The sequence below is a fragment of the Eublepharis macularius genome, chromosome 18 (assembly GCF_028583425.1).
Source record: "Eublepharis macularius isolate TG4126 chromosome 18, MPM_Emac_v1.0, whole genome shotgun sequence".
NCBI classification, from domain to species: domain Eukaryota; kingdom Metazoa; phylum Chordata; class Lepidosauria; order Squamata; family Eublepharidae; genus Eublepharis; species Eublepharis macularius.
In genome coordinates, this window is record NC_072807.1 from 33595062 (window position 1) to 33613219 (window position 18158).

Consider the following 18158-nt stretch of genomic DNA (forward strand, 5'->3'; position numbering starts at 1 on the left):
CTATGAGCGCCTTTTAAACAATACTTTAATAGATACATTGGATTAAAACAAAATTGATATAAACAGGTATTTTGGGCTGAAAAAATGGTTGAAGATACCATACGTTTTCAAAAGCCCACAGACAACACAAATGAAAATACCAAAGGAAATGTCTGACCGTTAACTATTTAAGGAATAGTGCTAAAACAAAAGGCTCCTTCTGTTATAACGCAGAGCCAAAAATTAACCATAGAACAGGCAGGTCTGCCTTTCAATCTAAAGCCCTGCTAAAGTAAAATTTGTACCCAATTCACGGAAATTTTTTCTGCACTAATTGCACAAAGAAGCTACACAAACACAAATCGGAATAGGAAATGCCAGAGAGTGGAGATCACACAGATAAACTGCTGCTACAGGAAGGAAAAAGAAACCCCGAGATAAACACCAGAGATGCTGCCCACAGGACACATTTCCTATAAACTTCAGTGACATTCCATAGCAGAAAACATTCACGAATCCTTGATATTCTGCCCAAGACAGGACACATTAAACTTAGCAGGTTGCCAAATGGCCGGAGTGTCCAGGTTTGGCCCGGGATTCTGGATGTGTCCCCATGTTTGCTCTGCCTGGATTTCTATCTTTCATTAAAAGTAACAAGTTGCTAGACTCGGTATTTATATATTTATTTATTATTAAATTTAAAGTCACTCTCCCCTCGAGCTTAGTTTTAAAAGACAGAGCCAGTGGAAATTGCTCCAGAGGAGATGGATTCTCTCACAGCCTCCTCTGCCTCTGGCGTGCCGGACTGTCTCTTCTTTCCGAACCTTTGCCCTGCCACCCTCGCTGCTTAAAGCTTTGAATTAACCAAGCCTCAGCAGGGCAAAGGCTCCAAAAGGGGAGACAGTTTGGCATGCTAGAGGCGGTGGAGGGCTGTGAGAGAATCCATACCCTCCGGAGCGATCTCTGCCAGCTCTGCCATTTAAAACGACACTTCCTGGCAAACATTGTGCTTCCTGACGTGTGAAGAACACGCATCAGAAGTCTTGTGTAGAGAGACTCTTAGAAGAGCTGGAAAGCCAATTTGGTGTAGTGGTTAAGAGCGTGGGACTCTAATCTGGAGAGCCGGGTTTGATTCCCCACTCCTCCATTTGAAGCCAGCTGGGTACCTTGGGTCAGTCACAGCTCTCTCAGAGCTCTCTCAGCCTCATCTACCTCACAGGATGTGTGTTGTTGTTGGGATAATAATGACATACTTTATAAACCGCTCTGAGTGGGCATTAAGTTGTCCTGAAGGGTGGTATATAAATCGAATGTTGTTGTTGTTGTTATATGGGATACGATGCAGGCACAAACCCCGCTGCCTGTTCACAGTGCATTTAACTTCTTCTACTAACTGTACTAAAATTTTAGTTAAATTTAAATCATTTCTTTAAGTTTGAACTGGAAAACTTTTCCGGTTCAAAATTTCCCCCGAAAACCCACACTGCTGGCGAGGGCATATACACTCATCCGTTTCTGATAAATGTACTTTTGCCCTTGCCGATGTTCTCAGCTAGAGCAGGAGCTAGCGGGGCGCATGAAAACCTTAGCAGAGATTAAAGCCCAGAATGTACAGTTGGCGCATCAAGCAAATGCACTTCTACGCTCCCTCAGGGCCTCCCGTGTGCCTAATTCCCGCCCACTCTTCCTCAATCCAATTTAGAGAACGGCATTAACTTCTCCATAAGCAAGCTTGATCCTGTGAACAGATGGAGCAGACAGAGAGTGAAAGGGGAGGAAACTGTTAAGGAGGCTCCGAGTAACGGGTGGGGCCCAGAGCCAATCTGTGCAGGCACTGATTGGGAAACCCTCCATGGATTGGCTCCCAGCCCACAGTCAGCGTCATAAGCATATTTCACTATGGGCCGCATTTGTCCTTTGGTTCACATGCGCCAGTGCTTTCGAAGAAGCATCTGTGGGCAGTCCAAAGGGAAACTGGGAAGGTCCTTCCCAAGCAGTGACCCCACATGGGGAGGGGGCTGCATCTGAGTGGTACAGAATCTACTTCGCACACAGAAGGGCCCAGATTCAGTTTCCAGAATCTCCAGTTAAAAAAGGATCAAGTAGGAGATGAAGGCAAAGAACTCCAGGCCAAAACCCTGAAGAGCTGCTGCCAGTTAGAAAAGACTGGGGGGGGGGGGGGCTCTCCGACAGGTAGCTCACGAGCTTCTTGAATCTCACCAGCTGCTCAAGAGTAGCTCGTGCATCCCTTAGGAGACCAGGGAAAATATCAGGAGGGAGAACGGTCGCACCAACTTCAAATACCTGGGAATGCTCAATCGACTGATCTGCTGTGTCTCTCTGTGTTAAAGGGATTGGAACCAGTGCTGCATTTAGCTAGGGAACAGGGAAAAGCAAATTTAATAGATTAACAAGGACGATGGATGCCGACATCTGTTTTAGTAGATCAGGACATTTTTCATCACTCAGACGTAGCTCTCATTAAAGGAAAGGATGGTGACCCCTGGAATATACTGTACTGACCCCGACAGACCAATGGTCTGACTCCCTATCAGGCTGTTTCTTGTTTCCAAATCCATCAGAAGTATGAACAGCACGAGAGATGGGCACGGACCGGGGGAAAAACGAACCGTGCAGTTCACCGCATTTCACAAACCATGAACTTTCACGAACATGCCCCGGTTTGCGAACTGGTTCATTTGGTTTGTGAAAATGTCATTTTGGGGTCAGCAAAGCGTCACTTCCAGGTTAGCAGAAGGTCTGCAGAAAACCCATCCCCCGTTGCCTAGGAAACTGATTGATTGGGGCCAGGCTGTCTGTAGTAACGAACCAAATGAACCAGACTAAAGTTCGTGGTGGTTCGTCAATAATGGGCTCTGATGAACCGCCAGTTCATGAACCACAAACTGGCCTGGTTCGTGCCGAACTTTGGTTTGTATTTCGGTTCGTGCCCAACAGCAGTATTCAAAATCCCCCCCTATCTTTTTCCAGCACCTTCCCTTTTAAGTTTCAACAACTGGTGTTTCGCACCCTGAGCTGATACATGCCTCTCCCGAAACCACGGGATAGTTACTGCCCTCCCTCAAAAGGGAAGTTGGAAGGCTAAGATCTTGCATGAAATGCATGTAATGCACCACACAGCATCAAAACATAATAACAAAGATTTTGAAGTTCTGCTACTTACTACGAAGTAGGCAACAGAGTATAAATCATGCTACAATGGAGACGGGAGGAAGGGTGCCTTTGGAAGGCCTGCAACACACCGAATGTCAAGAGAGTGACCAAATCGAGGAAATTAACTGAAACCCAACTGTCATTGGAAGATACCCCCCCCTCCACAACTCCTCTGCAGGAAAAAGCTCACTGAGTGAACCTGAGGCAGTTTGTGCTCTGTCTATCCTCCCCAACACACCTCATTTTTATTTCATAATTTTTATCCCAACATTCTTATAAAAAACTGGGGGTTGGCCTTTGTGCTCCTCCGTTTCTCCGTTTTATCCTCGCAACAACCCGGTGAGAAGTTAGGTAGATTCTGCGGCAAGGATGGATTTGAACCGAGGTTTCCCTGCTCCTAGTCCAACATTCTAACCACGCTGCTACTGTAGCTCTTGTGCGGGGGGGGGGGGGAATCAGGAACTCCTAGGAGCTAGGGTGGGATTTTTTGACCACCTCTCTACAAGCCACTAAAGGGGCAAAAGAGAAGCGGTATTTTAATCTGCAAGGTTCAGAGTGCTTCATAGGTGGAGACCAATAAAAACACTCCGAAACCCTCCACACACACACACACACACACACACACACACACACACACACACACACACACACACACACACAAGGTTAGAAAGGGAAAGGCAAATTCCTCTGTGCGGAACAGGAAAGACTGAAAAACTAGCATCATGGGACAGAGAGAGGCAGAGGTGGAGCGGATCCTTTCACAGTCGGCTGCAAAGGTTTGTCAGGGCCTATGATGGATTACTGTCATCTGGCAGTGTGGGGATTAATGATCTGAGGGTCAGAGGGGAGAATTCCAGAGGGAAAGGTCATTGACCGGGGGCACAGCACAAGACTTGTTGGCTTTTGATGGCAAACTCATTTTACTGTACTTTCTAGTATGGCTCCCCCTCCCCCTCCCCCCAAGCACAGAAAGTGCCGTATTTATAAAGTTGCCGGCAATCGAGGCAGTGGGGCTCCATTCTTGTTGGCACAAGAGAGGTGGGCCGTTTCCTCTCTTCTAGGATTCCGGGCTGAAACGGGCCACTTCCCTTCTCATGAACACAACCCCTCTCTCTTGGCCCCTAATGCCACGTAATCCCAGGCTGCCTCACCTCTGATACCGAGTAATCAAAATCAGACGGAGCCTGGGACACAGATAATAAACAGCGGCCTCCTTTTCAAGACGAAAGGGCATATCTCGCCTTTGCGTCCAGATCCCAAGACGACAAGGCTCTATAACCGAGAGCGATGAATTCTTCTTGGGAGGGGAACTTGGGGCAATGGGACAATGGCACACCAACCATTTTAAACTGGATGATGAATGCCAGCCCATGTAGCACAGTCTCTGCCAAAGTGGCATAGCTGGGACTGTGGACTTCTCTCCAAGTGACTGGGGGGGGGGGTACACTGGGAACAGGTGGAGGGGCAGAGTTCTTCTTTGTATCATGTTCTATGACTGCTCACATCTTGCCTTTCACTCCAGTTGAGACAAATACTTGGCTGAATCTGCTGGCAGAGGCTGGGGCGAGAATTAAGAAGGAGCTCATCGCAGAAGAGCTACGACGAGGCAGATGAAAAGAGAATCAGGTCTGCACGTCCCTAGAGATTTGTTAATCTTGATGTCTACTGCCAAAAGTTCCAAACAGAATAGAAATCTAAGGGCCAAAGTGGGTTTTATGGTAATCTAAGGGGGATGTGACCAGAGCATGTGGCCAGGACAGATTATAGTGTTTTATTAGACTCTTACTGCCTGCTTGCCTCATTGAGTGCCTTAATAAGGTGGGAAGGTGAGAGAATGATAACATAACAAACATTCTCTTTTCTACTTAACTCAATCTTCCATTCAGCTGTGGGATTCTCATCTTTTTATTCAACTCTGGCTGACTCTTAGATGGACATTTTGAACCTCAGATAGTATCAGGACGACAGACTGTTCTTTCTCTAGACCTACACTCTCAGAGAGGGGTACCCAGCACATATTTAAAATACTTCCATCCTGCCTCTCCATCTAAAATGCCTGAAACAGCATGTATGTATCCTGATTTTTTTCAAAACTAAAATTAAAACGTACGTTCAAACTGGGCTTTGCGCCCACCAGGGTTCCAGCTCCACACAGGCAGAGGGAAACTGTTCTCTTTCCATCCAGAGGAGTTAGCCGTGTTAGTCTGAAGTTGCAAAATAGTAAAGACTCCGGTAGCACCTTTAACTAACTTTATTGTAGCATAAGCTTTCAAGAACCGCAGCTCTCTTGCATCTGACCAAGAGAGCTGTGGTTCTTGAAAGCTTATGCTATAATAAAGTAGGTTTGTTCTCTTTACAGATCACCTTCATCAGGTGATCTGTATATCGTTAGGTAGAATATCAGGCAGCACAATGTGAAGGGGAAGGATAAAAGATCTACAGAGAAGTTGAGGAAACGGTGAAGAAACGCTGGGGGACAGACGGAGCTGGTATTATGTCTACTCTTGCACCAAGGCTCCAAATTCTGCATCAAGGTGGCAACTCTTCTGCACGCGGAGACCGGCACGTATACTTATTGCAGCTGTATTTTCCTTCCAATATTCAGGATGCCAGAGATTTTTGTGTGTGTGTTTATTTCTGTGAAGAGCTGAAGGCATTCCACATCAAATCAATAAACACAGGTTGCATCTCAGCTGTAGATTTTGTTGAAATTTTGCAGAGCTGTTGTGTGCTTAAATGAATCTATAGCCAATTTTTTTTTAAAAAAAATTCATCCCAGGATCATGTCAATCAAGACCCTACTGGAGTATATGAAACACATATTCTGGTTTCAACCAAAACCCGTGCTCTCTTTCAAAACAGCAGCGATTTGAACTGACTTCTGAAATCAAATGGAAACCTGCCAAGTTCTTTAAGATGTAGAAATATGTCTTGTCATGTTTGTGACGCACTTTTCCACGTAGATTGATCTTCCCCTTTCAGACAATGTGGTTATATTGATTTTCTTGGGTATGTGTGTGGAATTAAAGGTTTGTTCAAATCCTTGATATGTTTGTGGCTTTGCCAAAGATCACTTTAGGGCACTCAGAATTAGTCAAGCAGCAGGTTCCTGGCTTCGGGTGCCTACTTGTTCAAAGCACAGAGTCTTGGGTCTGATACGTGGTCCTCTAGAACCACAGAAGAGGGAAAATGCTAAATACAAAAATAAGAAAATAAAAAGAGCAACTGCAACAGATGCACTTATTGTTCCAGAGATATTTAATGCCAGCGGTAGCTTAATATTTGGGGTGGGGGGGGGGGAATCAATAAACACACCTCCCTTAGGGCTTGTAAGGTTCACAACTGCCTCCTTTCTCAATCTAAGGCAGACAAACCTACTGAGCTTCTCTGAACATCCTGTCGGAGTTGGCATTAAATACTCTCCTGAATAAAACGATCAATCGGAATACACCGGGATTCTGATTTTCAGCAGTTTCTGAATATATTTTTGACAGATTTTTTGCCATCTCCTATTTTGCACATGCATTGTATTCAAAGCCCCCCCTAAAAATCCTGGAGATTTGGCATTTTTAAAAAATTGCAAAATGAGGAATATATGCTAAGGGTGTGGCGGTGGTTCGCCTACTGGGATTAGGCGGAAATACTTTTTAAGATCTCAAATAGGTAATGGAGATCTAGGAGTCTGAATAGTAAAAGAAAACTCTATACCGAGGAAGCCATGAGTAAGCATTTCAAAATCATGGGGGGGGGGGGGACCCCAAAGAGAGTCCTCCCTTGATGTGCACGTGGTTCCAGTCTCCCTGCTTCATTCTGAACCTGCTATCCAAGTTGAAGTCTTGTTTTTGCAGTTTGCAGAGTTTGGTATAGAAGGCAGTGGATGTGGTGTAGCTAAGCAACAGGTTGCTACAAGAAGGGATGCAAGAAGGAACTACGGTGTGGGACGGGGGGCGGGAGACAAGAGGGAAACTGGAGCCCTTTTGCTCTCTGCCTATACCCATCTGTGTACATTTCTCCTACTTTTCCATGATGCCCTTCCCTCCATTCAGCTCAGAGCTCACTAGCCTCCATGGTTATTTTGCCATCAAGCAGGGCTGCATTAGGATCTAGAACTCCAACTCCTGAAGCAACTGGGGAGAGGGACCTTATAGCAAACATGGGGCAAGTCATATTGGATGAAAGGACCTGTTCTTACCTGCCATGAGGCAATACCGCCCCCCCCACTACTCCGCACATACAATTGCTGAGACACAGAATTCCGTGCCCATGGTCAGAATCGCCATGTGCACAGCAAAGCAATGAGTTATTAGTTCTAGTCGTGGGTCAGGGTGCAAGGTTAATATGAAAAATTCAGCAGAAGGAAAATCCAAAGAAGACTTCAGCACTTTTCTCCACCCCATACCCAACCTCTGCCCGCTCCCACAGCAGGTATTCGCACCTCCTCGTCATTACCTGATCTGCCTGCGGACCATCAGACACAGTTATCAAAGCGGTAGCTGGGAGGGGAGGCAATTAATCATGTTATATTTGACGTGAGGCCCAGTTCTTATCTGCGCCCATGGAAATATTACAGCTTTGCTCCCCCTACCAATAATGAGATTCTGACACATCACAGTCCGTTTTATCAGACAAGTTGCACAGCCCGAAGTATACCCCTCTTCATGATAAGCCTCACTAGTGTTCAATCGCTCCACTGGCTACTGACACAGCTGGGTTTAATATACTTCGGACTCACAACATCTTTACCAGATGCTCGACAGCTCGGCAACTGGTGGGGTTCTCACCCCCCCCCCCCGACCCTTGAACCAATTCCCCTTCCCCAGTGAAATCTTAAGCTGAAACACAGTCCCCACCCCCCACAGCAAAGAGAAGAAAGAGGCTAAAACAGATCCCTCCGTTGACACTTGAGGCTGAAATGCTGACACCCTAAGCTTGCCTGCTTCGGATATGAAGGAAAGACCTCTGGTGACATCAGGGCCAGAAGTCCTACTTCTCTTGATACCCAAGCGCTGACACATGAACTTGTTGAAGCGTACCAAATAGACGTGCCATCTACCAGATTTTGGGCATCCCCTAGCAAAACAGGAAGTATAACATCCCCATGCCATCTATTGTACAGGGAGTTAAATATTTTGGATCATCAGACATTCAGACGAGCAGGAACTGTGCTTCTACGGAGAGCAAGATTCGAGTCCAGTAGCACCTTAAAGACCAATGAGATTCTCCAGGGTATAAGCTGCTGCGAGGCAAGCTCCCTTCTTCACTATCAAAAATTATACCCTGGAAAATCTCATTGGTCTTTAAGGGGCTACTGGACTTGAATCTTGCTCTTCGACTGGAGACAAGCATGGCTAACTAACTTCTATGGAGAGACTAAGCTGATACAGGGGAACCAGATGAATCCATTTCCCCCTCCCCAGACACACACCAATGAGACCTCTGAGCAATCGAACTTCTGCCAGAGTCCTTCCACACAAAACTGCATGGAACGTAGCCAGGCACACAGAACTTACCCAGCCGCTGGAAGCCTAATTCACACAGTGGGTAGGCGATTCCAGCACTTCTAGCCCTGTACGGTCCGAACACAGGAGCCCAGCAGGTATGCTGAGGCAGGAAGAGACAGAACCTTCAAAAATGGGCAGACCCACTGACGCAAACTCCCGTTTTGGAGTCTGTGTCAATGGCAAAACTTACTGCATTGATTGGAGAAAGGACATTAGTTAACTTCTTGACTGAACGGAAACCGTTAATAGACTTTTTGCATGAAATGGATAACAAGGATTTGATGACATCTCCATTTATGGATTAAGAAACATGAACAATAGAAAAAAGAGGGCTTTTGTGACTAACCTAGAATAAGTGTGACTCTAGAAATGATATATACTTGTTGCGGAGAAAATTGGAACTCAACCTGTAGTGTAATCTAGGTTTTTGTTGTTGTTGTTGTTGTTTTTTCCCTTTCCCTTTTAATAATATAGATATATGTATTGTCAGTGTGTCATGTCTAGAATTGTGCGTTTTTTCTTATTCTCTATGTTTATTGTTTATTATGTTATGGTGTAGAGTTTAAATAAAGAAAAATGTTAAAAGGCAAAACTGGGGAGACCCCCAACCAGGGCCCTTTCTCCCACTCTTAATGACCATCAAGTTGGTTTAACAATTTGGGGGGGGAAGCATCAACTCTGCTAGACAACAATAGGCCAGTGCACCTGACAAACTGTTACGCGGCCAGATGAAAAGCTCCTAGGGCTGGATGTGGCAACTGGGATGTACTTTGCACAACTCTGTTGTAACAGGAGCCTGCAGCAAGGAATGAAAGGTGGATCATTTTAAACTTTCCCAGCTCAGAAAAAGCCCATCTGCTATTGAGTTTTCTTGTCTATTTCTGCAAGGAACCCATTAAGAAGAAAAGGGAAATGTGGAAGTCTGAATAGGAATCTGGGGTGGAAGGAGGGAAGGGATAGCATTCATTGGGCAAAAAAGGTACAGTCAAAAGTTGGTAGAGTGGACAGGATTTAATAATAATAATAGCATTCGATTTATATACTGCCCTTCAGGACAACTTAATGCCTACTCAGAGCGGTTTACAAAGTATGTCATTATTATCCCCACAACAATCACCCTGTGAGGTGGGTGGGGCTGAGAGAGCTCTGAGAGAGCAGCGACTGACCCAAGGTCACCCAGCTGGCTTCAAGCAGAGGAGCAGGGAATCAAACCCAGTTCTCCAGATTAGAGTCCTGCTGCTCTTAACCACTACACCAAACTGGCTCTCAGTTTGAATACCAAAAAGATGGGGGAGCAGTTGGATGAGAGGCAAGGGAGAAGCTGTATGGAAGAAAAGTTTTTGGCAGAAGTAAGCAGCTCTGTAGCAGGAGGAGGTAAGGAGAATGAAACAGGGAAATGGTTTGGAAGGGAGGGGAAAGGTGGATTATATGATGAAAAACAATTTTAAAAAACAAAAGAAGACATCAACTTGACAATGAGCACGGTATTGTAGGAATTATCACTGTGTCAAATTCCTAGCCAGTGGTAGGACTTTAAAGAATGTTGGCACTTGAGTAGTCAGTCCTTTGCTACAGAATATTCCCTTTCAGGCAGCAATAAAATTAACTGGTGGGGCTGAGAAAAGGGAGGACTCTGAGGGTATTCCCTAGATAGGCCCGATAAACACCGCTGGTGCCCGTAGATAAAAGAACCCCCCGCCAAACGCTTTCATCAATATCAGCATTTGCGGCAAGCTTTTCCACATCTGAAGACATGCAGATAAGGCACACAACAGCAGGAAAACATTAAAACCACACGCCGAAGCTTACAAAGCCCCTTCTATGTATATACACATCAAAACCAGAATGGACAAGCCATCTGGGAAAAGGAAGGTCACGTCGAAACCTTGAGCGGTAGCAGCATGGTACAATCAGAAGGGCTTTTTTTAAAAATGAGATGTGTCACAAAGGAGGTACTTAAATGAACAAAACCTTTTGCGCAGCCACGGTGCCCTTTGCAGTCTTAACAAAATTGCCCCTCCTGTTCCTCGAGTTCATTTGTTCTCTCACACATAGGCAGAGCAGCAATGTTTTTTTAGCTGTTGTGGGTTTTCTGGGCTGTATTGCCATTGTAGTTCCTGAAGTTTCGCCAGCAGCTGTGGCTGGCATCTTGGAATGTTTCCTCCCCGTAGAGGTGTTCGATGTATTGTCGAAGGCTTTCACGGCCGGAGAACGTTGTGGGTTTTCCGGGCTGTATTGCCGTGGTCTTGGCATTGTAGTTCCTGACTAGTTCCTGATGCCAGCCGCAGCTGCTGGCGAAACTTCAGGAACTACAATGCCAAGACCACGGCAATACAGCCCGGAAAACCCACAACAGCCATTGTTCTCCGGCCGTGAAAGCCTTCGACAATACAATGTTTCTTTACTCACAGTGGCTATCTCAATTCTTAAAATGTCCAAACATATCCGGATATAACCCCATCAAATAATGGAACAGAAAACAATCAAGTGCATTTAAACAAGAAGCTTCCAGCTTTAAAAGAAAGTGTTCTCCAGCTTTGTTAAACTTAGCCTCTCTATGCACAGGAAATAACCACCAAGGGATCTACACATAATTCACAGACATCAAATCACAACTGACTTATGGCAACTCCTAAAGCATATGAAGAAGGACCACACCAAGGCAAAGCGAAGATGAGGAGACAATTGGTGCAGAAGAAAACGGATCTTCAATAATTATACAACTCCTACGCGACTCGTGAGCAGCTGCGCAACGTGTTCTCCAAGCATAGACGTTCTACATTTTCAAAAAAAAAAAAAAAGGAGAAGCACTCAAAGGTGAAAGAATTCTCCTCCGAAAACACAGACCAAGATTCTGAGTTCAGGCTGGCACTGCCTGCAGGCATTTCTGGGCTTCTTGCCATCACTACAGGAATAACCCCACAATGTGTGCACAGTGAATGCACCCTCCTCGTCTTGTGGTGGGGACACTGGACTGCATTAGCCCTACAACCTCCCCCTTTGAAGTTGGTTCTTCAATTAGTTTTTAGAGCAAAGAAGTTTGTATTAGAAGGATAGATACATCTGCTGTTTATCCACCACCGCAGGGAGGGGATAACACTTGAATGAGCTTGGCTGTTTCTCACTCGGCTCTTTTTGCAGAGCACCCGGAAGGGTCTCCTGCCAGGGGCAAACAGTCGCTTTCAAGTACAGGTGCAGGAAGGGGGGCGGGGCACATGTGAGGCTATCCTGGGACTAAAATCATGGACTACAGTTTGAAAGCACGGACTAACACTGACACATCTGATCTGTTTCTTCTCCTCTTCTGCTGCACTGCCACAGAGGGGGCAGAGGGTTTACCCGCTTCTCCTCCCCCTTTATTACTGCCATGGAGAGAGATTTTATCACTTGCCACATGTGGCTGCTCTGTGGCAGCCTGCTGTGCTTTAGGACCAAGGAGGCCCGCACATTCGAGCTATGGTGGATTCCTTTTCAGAGCATCATGTGCCCAGAGGATGATTATTCAGGGCAAAGGGCTTTTCGGCAGGGGCAGACTGACCATTTCAATTACAGGGAAGTTTTTTGGTGGGCCACGGGGGGCCAGGAACACGGGGAACCCAGTCCAGAAACTGCCGAAGCCTCAGGGGTCATTTGGCCCAGCCCCCTCCTCACCAATTGTTGGCTCACCAATTGTCTCCTGTGCCTCTTCCAGCTGGGGAGATAATACAGTGAGTGTGCTAGTAACTTCGGTCAGCCCCATTTTGCTGTGGGGCCCTGCAGTGCTGGCTCATAGCACAGCATGGGCAGCTCAGCTTGACTTTCTCCTGGGCCATTTGCACTTCCCAGTCTGCGCCTGCTTTTCAGCCTCCTCTTTTCAGAAGAGCCTGTGAAATCTGCTGTTTATCTTTCACATGAAGCCTCCAAGGGCCGTCCTAAACTCGCCTGCCTGCCCCGACGCATCTTGCAACAAGCCAAATTGCACTATCAAGGAAAGGGTGAGTGGCTCACTGGACACCAGGGCAACTTTGGAAATTCACTGATAGCTAGAAGGCCAAAGGCAGCCCTTCCTGCTGTGACAAAACTGAAGTCAAAAGGGGCTGAATTAACAGTGAAACTAGCTACATTTCAATGGGCATGCATGGGATTGCACTGAATACATTTAGTACCACTAAAAGGAGAAAAATGGCAAAGAGTCCGGTAGCACCTTTAAGACTAACCAACTTTACTGTAGCATAAGCTTTCGAGAGACACAGGTCTCTTCGTCAGATGCATCCTATGCTACAGTAAAGTTGGTTAGACTTAAAGGTGCTACTGGACTCTGCTATTTTGCTACTACAGACTGACATGGCTAACTCCTCTAGAACTAAAAGGAGAGATGACTAATCAATACTAACAGATATATCTGGAGATTTAAAAAGGCCAGTGCAGGTTGTCCCATGTTGGGTGGGTGAGTTAGAAGTCTCTGTGGGTGAGTGAGAAGTCTCTGTGAATTGTCTTAGTGTTCAAGCAGGCGAGTGGGGGAGGATACTGGCTTTTCAATGTCTCCGTTTTCCTAATTCATTAACAACATGGGCGATTGCATTTCTCAACATCTGTGCAGCTTTGAGCACTAGAACTTTAAGGCCGCGAGGGAGCTGTATTCAGCACGGCTTCCCCATGTCAAACAAGCAGCTGCATCGGCTGCAAAAAAAAAAAAGAAAACACTAAATATACGTTACCACATCGCATGTAATTTTTTTCTCCCAAAGGTGGAGAAATTCATATTGTAAAATGTCTGGGACAAGGATCAGCCTCCTCCACTCCCCAGTTATATTATTCCATAAAACACCGTGTTCATCAACAGTATAATATTCATGTTCGTTCTGTTCCTAAACAAATCCAGCAGAAAGGCAGAACCGACAATATCTCTATAATCTAATATTTTACAGAAACATAGTTCCACAGAGTAATATCTTTCTCCCCCTTAGAAGAACCAGACATAGATTCGCATCCCCCACCACCTATGCAAGCCGTATGAAGAAGCAGCTTTATTTATCTACTCAGATTCTTGCACGAGAGCAAGAACGAAGAATACAACAAAGAATACTGGGTTTCACTCAAGGCTTCTTAAACCAGCAAGTGTTCTGTGCATAGGGAGAAGGAAAGGAGGGAGCATGCCAATATGGGGAACGTGCCACGTTCGTGCACATCGCGGATGCAAGCAGGTTTGTTGTGACGTCTGAATGCAGCCGCTGTCTTGTTTCAGATTATCACAACGTAGGAGTTTCACTCACCCCTTTTCTGCATGAAAATGAAGAGGTCATCCAAGAATTTCTTCCGCTCAGGGTCGCCGTCAAGTTCGTACAACTAAGGAGTCAAGCGAAGAAAGTTTTAACTCCAGCAGAGCTGGGTGGGAACAGCACAGCAAGGAGCGTCGGGCACAGGGCCTCATCTGGTGAGACAACTGGAGCTCAACTTGGATGGAAGACAGAGAAGGATGGGGAGAGGCTAGACACAGGTTTGAACGGCAAGCTCCTAAGCCAAAGGAGCATCATTTGGCCATTTGGACAAAAAGACACTGGCTTGGATACTAAGCCCGGCTTCCGTTTGCATCCCTCTTGGTCTGTTTTAGCTATTATAGTTTTACTCCAACCTTCCTCCAAAAAGCCTCATGGGTTCCCCCGTCCCCATTTTATCCTGACAATGCTGTGAGGTTAAGTTTTAAATGGGTAGCCCTGTTGGTCTGCAACAGAACAGCAGGATTTAAGTCCAGCGGCTCCTTAGAGACCAGCAAGATTTTCAGAGCGTAAGACTTCGAGAGTCGAGAGCTCTGCCCTTCGGACACCTGAAGAAAGGAGCTCTGGCTCTTGAAAGCCTATGGTCTGAAATACTTGCTGGTCTCTAAGGGGCCGCTGGACTCAAATCCTCCTGGGAAGTAAGTTAAGCTGAAAACAGGACTTGCCCCAAAATTCTCCCAGTATGTTACACGGCAGAATGGGGAGAGCGGACGATAAATTTAATAAAATAAATAAATACGAGCCCTGGTCTTCCAGATGCAAGTCCGGCGTCATACCACGCGGGCTCTGAAACGGAAGTCACTGCACCAACCTTGGCAAAGTCTCGAGACACCTCTCTTCCTCTGCTGCTGTCTGCTTCTTCGTTCCAGCTCAGGTTCCCGTTCTTTAAAAGAAAAAGAAGGAAATTAGCAGGAGACGGCATGTCGAGATATTAAAGGGCATCTCTTCCTTACTTCCAAGAATCCTGCAAGGCAGGCCATGCTGCTTGGCTGCTCCAGAGATGGCCAAGGGGTATTTTTCACAGGAGAAGTGTTTAAGCAAGGGAAGAGGAAACCCTCCTAACTGCCCCAAGCGCCTTCTGTAAAGAGGGAAGCAAGACCTGTACCCGGACGCCTGCAAGTTCCGCAAACAGAAACTTTTAAAGAATTCAACAGATAGAATTTAGAAGTTCAGACGGTGACTTGGATCCCATGGAGGATTCGTGTTGACTGAAAGATATCTGTGCACAGAACACAATTCCTCCATTTTTACCTGCTTGCTGCAGCCCAAAATATTCCCTAAAACATTCCTGGGAGAAGGGGGACCCCCCCCCACCCAAGGAACAGCACAAAGTAGACAAGGAGAAAAATTAAGAGATCTGCAGACCAAGTGTGACCAAAAACCCAACTTCATACCAGCATTTCAGAACCTGCTTTGACAGATCTTGACCACCCCTACTGAGCTGAATGGCTGTATTCAGACGATCACACCAGTCCTGGGCTCATTAAACCACCGGCCTCACATCATGTCTGAACTGACTCTCTGACTTGTGTTATGACTGAATAGGTAAGGAATCGCTCAGTCAGGTGGCCAGAAATAAACAGGCCTTTTACGCGTATAGACAAAAGATGTTTGACATAAATGATTAAACTACGGCCAGCGTGCCTTTCAAAGCACAGGCCGCTCCACTAATGACAGTGAGTCAGGGTTTCAGGTGGGTAGCCATGTTGGTCTGCGGTAGAAGAGCAAGATTCGAACTCAGTAGCACCTTAAAGTTCGAAAAGATTTCTAGGGTACAAGCTTTCGAGTGTCAAAGCCCCCTTCATCAGTGAGTTAGGGAATATCAACCCAGGATCCAAAAGTGTGGTTCAAAGTTGATTTATTCACTACAGCTGCTTAACTATGGCTCCATGTGACATATGAACGTGGACATCCTAGCTGGCTCCTTAGTTCCACCCTTGCAGCAATGCTGGCCAGGAAACCAGCTGGGTCTCTAGAGGGGAGGAGGCAGAAGAACCTGCATTCATCGAGGCAAACCAGGTCTGAAATGATTCACAAACGAGCCTCAGATCACCATTCGCCTTACGTTTGAATGGAACCAATCTTTGAAGACCGCTAAGCACTTAGTGAAATGAACTGGAATCTACCTGACACCTGAAAGCCATACAAGCAGGTGCCAGATACACAGGTGTATGTGGAGCAGGGGGACTGGGTAGTACAACTAAATAAAAGGTCCTCTCAGTAGTAGTCACACACATATAAATATAAATGGTTAAACTACAGCCAGCGTGCCTGTCAAAGTACAGGCCGCTCCACTAACAACAGTGGTGATTTCAGAAGGACAGGTGCAAAGTTTTTAACATGTACTCAACTGTGGGATTTATGGTGCACAAATACCTCCTCTTGAGCTTAGCAAGCTAAGAGTACTACAATGCAATTACATTTATTTATATTCGACTTTTCTCCCCGATGGGGACTCAAAGCAGCTGAGGATGTTGTTCTTCCCTCCTTCATTTTATCCTCACGACAGCCTGTGAAGTAGGTTAGGCTGAGAGAATGTGACTAAACCAAGGTCACCCAGCGAGCTTCCAATGGTATAAGACAGATTCGAATCCAGGCCTCCCAGGATCCTAGTCTAACACTCTCTCCAATATGCCACGCTGACTCTCAATTTTCCTTTTTTTGAAAAAGTCACATCTCAAAGGATTGCCACACCGGGAGGAAGTGGGAAAGTTGCATTAGCCTCTAATGATGGTGGGAATGGAAAGGCTAAAACCTGTAGCCATCTGAACTGCAAACACCAGCGATGGAAAGGTAGCTAGGGCAACCAACCAAGAAGCTGCCCCAAGGGAGGTCAAACATCCCCAGATCACCCACCCACCATCTGGTATCAGAGCACGGCACACGATCTTAAATCAGATAAGACAACCACCAAAATTCACGAAGGGGTTACCCAACAAAAACTGGGCTTTTGTTAGTTAAATTAAAGCTACTTTAACGTCTATAGTCTTCGTGTCATCTGGTCGTGACACGGACACTGAATTACCAAGATGAATAGCCACTGTCAGAGTCCGGCAAACCTCGTTCCCCGCCCCCTCTTTGGAAACAGCGGTCAGCCACCCTAATGCCTGCTGATTTAGTTTGAGCCAGTAATTCCTGCTGGAAAGTCGGTTATCCGGCGAGCCCCATTGGCTGAAAGATATTTAATGGAGGATTATTGCCGCTTCGGTTGTGTTAGCGGTTTATCACGGCAGGGCTGGTTTCCCAGCCTCCTCCTCTCCTTCAAGGAAAGTGCTGAAAAGATGCTGAGCGTTCAGGATCACACCTCCGTGCCATGCTTCCCCCCTCCCTACCCATCACCACCCCCCACTTAACAATAATCATCCGACTAATTCTCAAAAAACTGCTGATCCAAGAAGCTGGTTAGCAAGACTTGCGGGAACAGCTCCTAACCCACAGTCTGGAGAAACCAGCAAATTGGGGGTATAAAAGACAACATCAGAGGGGGAGAAAACAGGAATGACTTGTTTTTCTCATTAGTCAACAAGGCATAAGAACTGGCCCTTGCAAGCAGAAGCTGGAAACAGCAAGAAAGGCTCCTCTTCACCCGCTCAACTGAGATCTAGCGGGGGTTTGCCCAGGGCTTGACAGCCTAGATCCTTGAAAGTTCTGAGCACCTGAGCAGAGGACCCAGCACCGGAAGAGACAGTGAAGTGTAGTGCTTTAAAGTATCCGACTAGGTTTGGAGAAATGCACAGTCAAATCCTTGCTCATCTGTGAAGTTTGCGGAGTGACCCCGAGCGAGTCACATGTGAAGCTGCCTTATTCTGAATCAGATCCGGACCGGCAGTGGCTCTCCAGGGTCTCGTGTAGAGGGCTTTCACACTGCCTGCTACCTGGAGATGCCTGGCTGTTCCTTATCAGCCTGACCTACTTCTCAGGCTGTCACAAGGACACAGTGGAGGGCTGGGGAAACGACACACACCTTCCTGAGCGACCTAGAGGAAGGGTGAGATAAAAATGTGACACATTCTGACTCTGTACTGGTTTGCAGCCCTTCCCACCTTTAACGGTCTCGTTGAACCAAAGAAAAATCCAACAACGTTTCAGTTACTCCCCCACGCCATGCCTCTGGGGTAGATATACAAATACAGTTGGTGTAGTGCAAAAGGAATGCGCGCTGCATGGCCAGGTGTTTTAGGTTATGATTGCAGGTAGCATCAGAGGTTCTACTTAGTTGCATACCACGATATTTCTCATTGTTAAAGTG

General features: G+C 46.3%; 1 protein-coding gene across 1 annotated transcript in view; it reads right to left on the bottom strand.

Annotated features, from left to right (window-relative positions):
• ARID3B (AT-rich interaction domain 3B) overlaps window positions 1–18158 on the bottom strand; it is a 45805-nt gene that overhangs the window by 14288 nt on the left and 13359 nt on the right. The window contains exons 3-4 of the mRNA XM_055002181.1: window positions 14721–14792; window positions 13907–13979 (exon numbers count right to left, since the gene is read on the bottom strand). Of these exons, the coding sequence (XP_054858156.1) occupies window positions 13907–13979; window positions 14721–14792 (145 nt within the window). The remainder of the gene's footprint in view (window positions 1–13906; window positions 13980–14720; window positions 14793–18158) is intronic.